This window comes from Herpailurus yagouaroundi, unplaced genomic scaffold, assembly GCF_014898765.1.
Source record: "Herpailurus yagouaroundi ecotype Mexico unplaced genomic scaffold, PumYag 165, whole genome shotgun sequence".
NCBI lineage: Eukaryota > Metazoa > Chordata > Mammalia > Carnivora > Felidae > Herpailurus > Herpailurus yagouaroundi.
Genome location: NW_024412406.1, coordinates 16080935 through 16090163, shown reverse-complemented (window position 1 = coordinate 16090163; position 9229 = coordinate 16080935). Strand labels below are relative to the sequence as shown.

At 36.1% G+C, this 9229-nt stretch overlaps 1 protein-coding gene across 1 annotated transcript in view; it reads left to right on the top strand.

Annotated features, from left to right (window-relative positions):
• The window catches only part of PREX2 (phosphatidylinositol-3,4,5-trisphosphate dependent Rac exchange factor 2), a 309933-nt gene that overhangs the window by 174673 nt on the left and 126031 nt on the right, over nucleotides 1–9229 (top strand). The window contains exons 22-23 of the mRNA XM_040487649.1: nucleotides 573–757; nucleotides 2998–3159. Coding sequence (XP_040343583.1) covers nucleotides 573–757; nucleotides 2998–3159 — 347 coding nt within the window. The remainder of the gene's footprint in view (nucleotides 1–572; nucleotides 758–2997; nucleotides 3160–9229) is intronic.

Genomic DNA, 9229 nt, shown 5'->3' with positions numbered 1-9229 from the left:
GTTTTTATATCAGCAGATTGATTGTAGGCCAAAAACCTGTAGGAAGACATTCCAGATGAAAATGTTATTATAGCAGACAATGACAAATTTTCTCTGTGAGCTCTCTGTAGAAGATGGTGTTTGGGAAAATTCAGGGATCCTGTCTGCTGAAATAAATGATTAGTGCATCTCCTTTCTGCTTCTTCCGTATGGCTTTGTGTAGTTTTTTCTCCTCTGAACAAGTATTCATTCAATGTTTGAGGAAGTTTTAGGAACCCTGACTTTAAGTCATGCATGCTTTTAATAAAAATTATAAAATTGTATATATAATGTTTATATTGGTATAAATAGGCATACATATGGTTGATAGATCAAAATGGATGTGCAAAGACTAATCATGTTGGAATGGTGAGATTTGGATCATTCAAACATATGTTTTTTAAGTGCTCTTGTTTCAGAAATGTTAACAACAATATTAGATTTATCCATTCTTTAAAGAAATCTTTAAACATTATTCAGAGACACTCAAATTATTTGAAGAGACTAACAAAACCCTTCCTGAATTTGCTGAATGAAAACTGTCCTTGTTCCAGAGGTGATTGACAAGTTTAACACCATGGCCATCATCGACGGGAAGAAGGAGCACGTGAGCCTGACTGTGGATAACGTCCACCTGGAATATGGTGTTGTGTATGAGTATGACAGCACAGCCGGGATAAAGTGCAATGTGGTGGAGAAGATGATTGAGCCCAAAGGTTTCTTCAGCCTCACCGCCAAGGTATGAATGATCCTGGGAAAACGGGATTTTGTTCTAAATAAAGTAACTGAAACTCTCCCCCACCCCCACTTCCCAAAACGTAAACAGCTGTGTATGCTTCAGCTGTCAGCTCATTCAACTTTCTTTTCTGTTTCCCCCCCATTACTCAGTATGCATACAATCTTCTTTTTTTATTGATCTCTTTTGGAGTACAGTGTTATGTTAGATGGGACTCTTGCCCAGGCAAATGTTAGTTGATTTGGCAAAGGCTTCTCTACATTTAGCAAGTTTGCTACATCTGTTGATTCAGTATCATGAATACCTTTCAGATGGTTTTCATGACAGGTGGTGCTTTTTTAAATGTAGATAATCCTCTGAAAAGTATTTGAAGTCATGAAATGTATTATAAGAAATTTCAAATTCTCCAAGTCTCATGTTTATTTCATATGATTTCACAAAGCTCAGTGATCCATTTATGAATAGATCTTCAGACATTTATGTGATTCTTAATTGGGAAGTATATCACCCTTAGTCTTTAGGCTAAAGCAAGATAGGGAGTAAGAGAGTTTTTATCCAAATGGATGAAACATGTGGTTAGTGAAAGATGGCCCTGTGCTTGCTTTTCATGATCCTTTCACCAGGTGAATAAATAAAATTCCTGTTGGAGGATACTCCCCAGGTCTGAGTTTTAGTATTTCATCTGTATTTATTTATTTAAATGTTTATTTATTTTGAGAGAGAGAGAATACTAAGGTTAGTGCAGAACCTGACATGGGGCTCAATCCCACAAATGTCAGATTGTGATCTGAGCCAAAATCAAGAGTCGGATGCTTAACCAACTGAGTCCCCAAGGCACCCCTGCATCTGCTTTTATATCACCTTGTGAGGATTCAGGTATTACAAGTAAGAAATATGACATATAGCTTCACTACTTTTATTTATTCACATGTCACTTCTTGTTTCATTATGTGTGTGTGTAGCTGAGATAGATTTAGCATTAATAGTATGTATTTTTTAAAATTTTAGTGGCAGAAAATAATGTAGAAATCCAAATGCACTGTTTCAAAAATACTTATTTTATGTTTTTTGTTTTATATTCTGAAAGTCAGCTTCCAAAACAATTGCGTTATTCTGATGACATTGTACCACTCTCTATCTTTCGATATAGCATCTGTGTGTTCAAAATGCCACCTCTGCCCAAATATGTTATATTATCAAGGCAATCCATATAAGTTTGGACCCAGGTTATTATCATTATTTTATCCATTTTCTAGCTATTTCAAATTTGCGAAGTTACATGGATTATTTTATATATGACAACTGTATAAGTACTGAAAATACTTGTATTTCATATTTGAAGAAAAGAGTATCAAAGAAATTAAGAAATTGAACCAAGATCACACAGCTAATGATAAATTGAGCTCTACTTTCTAGAGTAGTGATTAAACCAAAAACTCACACTCTGTATTCTGTAAGACAGGGAAGTGGAGCTTCCTGTGAGGGAGCTCAAATAAACATAGAATCTATACATTGTCTTGTACAGTATTATGAAAATGTCAGGTAAGGGTGCAATCAACCCTTGCAATCTTTGAACAATCATAAATATGACACATAATTCTCCATTCATTGGAAATTCCCAGTGATCAGTGGTAGGTATACACACAAACACACACAAATGCTGCCTTAAAATTGATTCAAATGTTCAAAAGGATTTACTAATTAAAATATCACATGGACGCTTTTATCTGATGTTTATCAGCTGGTGCTCAGATACCGCAAGTGACATTGATTTTATGTTAGTAAGAGAATTTCTTCTCATGTATTCATTTCTTCAGCAAACATTTGTTGTCTGCATTCTCTATACTGGGCTCCCAGTAGAAAGTAAGGATGCCATTCTATAGGTTTTCCTTAGTTTGTGTTGTTCTACTACCAAATTGAGGGGAAAAAAAAGTTCTGAGTAACTGACTAAAATATAGGCAATGTGTTCCCACATCAGAGCATACTGATTAGTCCATCAGGCAGTCTTTGAAGTCCACTCACTTCCCTCAGGTAAACTTTTATAGCCAGCAGAAGGCAAAACACGTGGGGCAAACACACACGTCCATCACTTCGCGGTGAGAGTTTTACTGAGTATAGAAATCCCAGGCAGTGAAAAGAAGTGTGCTAGGGAATGTCACTCTGTGTTCTAGACTTGTGAGAATTGTATTTAGCTAATTTTGAAGGTTTTCTTTACTTGTGTGTGTGTGCGTGTATTACTACAGATTCTTGAAGCCCTGGCTAAAAGTGATGATCATTTTGTGCAAAACTGCACCAGCCTTAACTCTTTAAATGAAGTGATTCCTACTGACCTTCATAATAAATTCAGTGCCTTTTGCAGTGAAAAAATTGAGCACATATGTCAGAGAATATCCAGTTATAAAAAGGTAAAACTTCTGTTTCCTTATTTGACATGTATACATTATTTAAATAATTTAAATGTCCAATTTAATTCACTTATTGATATTTTCATTACTTATTTGTGTACCAGTTTATTGAAATAACATTTATATAACCTTTTAATTTTTTTATTTATGTAATATTTTAGAGTTTAGAGTTTTTAAAATGCCTTTACATCCATTAACCTCATTTGATCTTTGCAAACCTGAAAGCTAGGTCATTATTACACATTTTCGACATATAACTGAGGCCTAAAGAATTCAATTACTTGCTAGCAAAAGATAGAGTTGGGATGTAAATCCAGGCCATGAAATTATGAAGTCAATAGTTCTTTTCTTTTTATCTCAACAGAGGGAAGAGAGCTCTCAATCAGAAAGTACACAGAACATAGTCTGTTTGAAATTGACTGATTTGTACATTTATTTGATATATTTATTGAGCACATTTTATATGCCAAGCACTGTTCTTGGTGCCAGGAATATGGCAGCAAAGGAGAGAACATCTTCCCTCTCGGGGTATTTATATTTGAGAGGGGTAAGCAGCAAAGAAGTAAATAAAGTTCACCTGGGGCTCCAAAGTGGGGGAAAAAAAGCAGCCAGGGTGTCAGGGGGAATATGGCCAAGTCATAAGGTTGGAGGCTCAGACAGGGACCAGGAAGAAGCCCTCTGGAAGCTTTTTACCTTTTGGAACTTTGGAAGGAGTTTGGATTTTTCTTCGCACATCAACAAGAAGAGTTGGAAGCTTTTAAACATGTGTGACTTCATCTGATTTAGGTTTTTAAGAGATGGCGCTGCCTCCTCTGTAGGAATGGATTGCTAGGAAGAGATGAGGCATAGATATGAGGAGAAAGCTCTTGGAATAGTCCCAGTGAGTGATGATGATAGGTTGGCCTGTGGTGAAGATGGGGAGACAGAAAGTTCGATGGATTTGATATAATTTAGAGATAGAATTAGAAGTTGATGTCCAAAATATATCCTACAGTAAGTTTTTTTTTTCTATTTTTGTCAGTAGACTAGCTAATTAAATTATTTCCCTCAAAATGAGGCTGGTTTAAAATTTGGCACAGCCATCCGAGGAAATATCATTTATCTCAGTGTTTCTGAATGTGAGTTAATCTATATGTTTTATACTCCTGATATATTAAGTAAAAGGTAAGCCCATGTATGTCCAGATAGGGCTATATGAGAATAGGGAAATGTAGAAATGAATACTTGAACACTGGTTACCTCAGGTAGAGTGGGACATGGGCAAGAAGGATCACCATATTTTTCTTTAGGACTTCCCTAAATGTTTATCTTGTGAAGTTGAATATGGGTTGCTATTTTGATTTTTTATAAATCCATTCACATGAAGAAAAATGATATTCAAGATTACCGCTTAATTGTCACATCTGTTAATTCTCTTTCCATGATTGTTGAGCTCAGTTCGCCTATTTGATTTCAGGAAAGATTCCATGAATGCTTTGTTGTTGCTGAAGAGCAGAAGATTCTTTTTATTTCTCCTTTCTCTCTAAGATAGGACAGTGTTTGAGGTAAAATTTAAAAGGTCGAAACAAATGCAAATTAGCATTCCCTTTTGAACACATTTTGAAAAGAGAATCATTCTCTTTCAGAAATGGATCTGTATAAAGTATGATAGGCGTTGAGACAGATTCTAGTTGTCAAACTTGTCAGTGTTTGGGGGTCATTTCTCTTTCCGTTTTTTTTTTTTTTTTTAATTTTCTTCCTACTTCTCTCCATTCATACAAAAAAACAAAAGCAGTAGAAATATCTTAAAAAATATACATGAAAAAAGTAAACTATGTGAGTAAAAACAAAACATCAGGATGAGGATATATTAGATAGGGTATTGATTCAGCTGCTGTAAGAAGGACCAAGATAACATGGGCTTAAAACTGAAAGTTGATTTTTCACTCACATGAAGGTTCAACGGGCTGGGAGTCCAGTGGGGACTGGATTGACAATCTTCTAGGGCTGCTTCTATAGTTTTGCTGTCTCCCCTAAGACATTGCCCTCTTCCACAAGGTCAAGGTTGGCTGATCAGCACTATGTCTAAGTTATAGCCCCTCAGGACAGAAAAGAAGTGGAGAGCAAAGAGTTTCCTGTTGAGGCCACGACCTGGAAGTTGTACACATCACTCCTGTTCACATGCAATTAGTCATTTAGTGAAAGCAGACTGAGAAATATTGTCTCAAACTGGACATCCATGTGCCCAAATAAAACTCAGAGAATTTTATTAATAAAAGAAGAAAGAGAGAATGGATATTGGCAGAAAATTAGCAGATACATTTATAGGTAAAGTTCTATTACAATAAATGGTATAGACCACCAAAAAGGTGATAAGGTCAGCAAGTGCTAAAGCTAGTTAGTTGCTAAAGTGGAATATTATATTTCACCTGCAGTTTCCTGATAACCAAAAAATAAATAAATAAATAAATAAATAAATACAGTCTATCACATATTTATCAGCATCCCTATAATTTATACATGTTTCTTAAGAGAAGCAAAGCTTTTCTTAGACTAAATTCTAAAAGAAATCTCTCACGCTGAATTTCAAAGAGGCGACACCAGGAAATGTCAGGGCAGTATCTGTAAACATATCCCTGAAAAAGAAGCGGCAGTTTGTTTTATGTGCAGATATTTTTCATACACTCTTTATTGAAAGCCAATGGCATGCATCAAAAACTCAGCTTCACAAAAGCAAATTTATTGCAGGTTGGGGCGGGAAGAACAGGTAAACGTTTACTAAATGCATACCTGTTATGTAGGCAGTAATTGCTTAAGGATGGCTCCCCTCCCACACCTAAAATCTATATGGAAGACGGGTCAAAATACATGAAGTAGGTAATAATAATACTGACTACTTAACCTATTAGGAAGTGCCACGATGACTGGGTGAATGTGTTGGCACCCCATATCCTCTTCTCTATGATGGTGCTCCCTGGAGTTACACAGCACACATCAGTTTATAGCAATCTGCTGTCATATCAGGCATTGCATAGATATTTTACAGTTTGCATATGTTGTATAATTTTATCCACACAGTGACTTGAGACACATTATCTATTTCATTGATAAGTGGCTGAGGCTCAGAGTGGTCAAGTAACTTGCCCAAAGGCATGCAACTGAACACAGCTGTGGAATTTGAACCTTGCTTCCTTTTATTATAAATCTGTTTTTTGTTTGTTTACCTGCAATTTGACACTGTACTACACAGCATATATATCATTCAAATTCCACTGCTAAATTTCACTACACAGCTAAACAGTATGGGTCTGATTACTACGGCAGTGGCAGTTCAGTAAAGGAGAAATCTTTGTGGATTGAATAGTCAGCAGATGTTAGCTGCTGTAAGTTGGAAAGATTTCTCAGAGTGAAGAGGCGTAGAGATGGCACTCAAGTAAAGAGGGATATTGTAAGTGAAGACCACGATGTAGAAATGAGATTGATTTTATTGATGAAGAATTGGCATGTTGCCTACACTAGAAAGGATTGGAGTTAGATACCATTAAAAGGAAAACTGACAAAATCTGAGTTTTCCAGTGATATTTTAGAGTGGCATAAGAATCAGATTTGTTTGTAAGAAGTACGAGTTGATGGTGACTTGGTCTCATGTAGAAGCTTTGGGGATAGAGAGAAAAGGATCAATCCGAGCGATACATAGCAGGTAAAATATATATAGCTCTATGATGGATTGGTTATGGTGGATGAAGAAGGTGTTATACCTTGTTTTTTAACAAAAATATGGTTTGTGATAAACTGGAGAGTGTTATGTTGGGAGTAGGATTAGAAGCATAAAAGGAACAGGGTTTTTCCCAAAATGTTGGGGATTCTCAAAAACATGAACCTGCCGAGTAAAAAATTTCTTACACTTTCTCAGAAGTAACTGACAGCCCAGAAAGCTTTTAAAGCAGAGATGGACAGGCTAATGGGCAGTGATTTTCGATGATAAAAATAACATCACTGAATTGTGGGAAGCTCTTCTATGTACATTATTGTTGTTTGAGCCTCGAAATAGCTGTATGTACTGAAGAATCCTACCATCTGCTTCTTTCTCCAGGAGATTAAGAATTTGCTTAAGGTCACTTAGCTGGAAGTGGCAGACTAGGTCCAGTCCTATGGAATGCTGTCTCATTTATTTTTCTTTTTAATTTTAGAAGTAAAGAGAAAATTATATTCAACTAGAATTTAAACACCTTCAAAGGTATCCTTTTCAGCATCCCATATTGACCATAAACACATTTAGAATAATTGACTGCCTTCCTCACTAAGCAAGACAAGCAAGGTTAGCATGAAAATATTTCAAGAATATTTTTAATTTGAACAAAATGTAGATACCTACACAATAATAGCCTTTCTAGGTTACATAAGGTTAGCTCCATTTATGTATCAGATGCATGTCAACAGAAACTATAGCATTTGTGAATGTATATTTTTAATTTTCATGTATTTACTTTGAAGCTATTTTTAGTAGCATATTTTTCTTCCAGATGAAGGCTTCAAACACCCCTCTTTTTTTGTAAAATAAAATGTATCCATAGAAACTAAAATTTCAAAGAGGCTGGCTTTCCTTTATTTTGACTATTAAAGTTTTAGGTTTTAAAAATAGAAACAAGTTGATTTCTACAGTTTCTATAGCCAGGCTTCCCCAATCATAATTGATTTTCTGCCCAGCTGTACAGGCCACAGATGTTTTTTAGCACATGTATGAGACAAGTTTCAGACCTTACTGGAGAGTGAATCCTAAGCAGGCATTTAATCTCCTTGGGGCAGGATGTGTGGGTGATCCAGACATAAAACTATGCACTGTTTGGAGAAACATTCTTATCCTAAATTGTCCTTGGGACGCTTTTTAATTCTAGATTCTTTCTCTGTTGTAGAGTAATTCCATAATTGGGTTTATTCTGTGTATTAGGGATGTTTCCTCCATATAAATATTTAATGAGCTTTCAAGAGATAGTTTCTGTTTACACAAAAACATTGCATGTAGGAATCCAAAGTCTTACTTTAAATATTCCAAGTGCCTTTAGTTATTAATGCCACAAAATCCTCAAACTGATTGATATATGGGTCTGGAAAATTTGTGGTAAAAACTTCCTCATGTCCCCTTCCTCTGATACAGAATTTTTATAACTATGCCAATAGAGTTTTACACTTAATTGAAATGGGAGATTATCTTCAAAATAGTAGCCTACCTTTATATGTTTTTTCACTTTTTGTCAAGTAAGTATAATTGGATTTTAATGTATTGTCACGGTTAATAATTCGTGAATTAACTACCAGTGCATTAGAAACCTGAAGTTCCACTTCCAAGAATTATTCTTATCAATATACAAATACACTTTAATATCATCTAGATTTAAAAAGTCAATATTTCCCTTGACCCCCAGACTTTTCTCTACCTACTGTTTCATTTCTTGAACTCTGTCCTGTAAAACAACTACCTATACTTGCTGTATATACCTGTTGTCTCACTCGCTTGACATTCTCAACACACTCAAGATGGGCTCAAGTACCCTCCATGTAACTAAAGTGGCTCTTTTTTTTTTTTAAGAAAGAGAGAGCACCCAAGTGGGAGAGACGCTGAGGGAGAGAGAGAGAGAGAGAGAGAGAGAGAGAGAGAGAGAGAGAGAGAAAGAGAGAGAGAAAGAATTTCAAGCAGGCTCCATGCCCAGTATGGAGCCTGACACAGGGCTTGATTCCACGATCCTGGGACCATGACCTGAGCCTAAATCAAGAGTCAGATGCTCAACTGACTGAGCCACCCAGGTGCCCCTGAAATGGCTGTTTTTAAGGTCATTGATTGATGATGATTTGATTTTGCCAAAGTTCATTTACTGTCATCATCTTATTCCTTGTTTTAGTAGCATCAATGCAGCTGACTGTGTATCTGGTTTTGTCTTTTCTGGGTGGCTCAGTCACAGTGAGTGTCCCATGTTTGTTCATCCTTTTTCCTCTGATCTCTTCATGCTGCAGAACTTGGGATTTGTTCCCCCACTCTCTCTCTCTCTCTCTCTCTCTCTCTCTCTCTCCCTCCATCCCCCAGTGATCACATTCA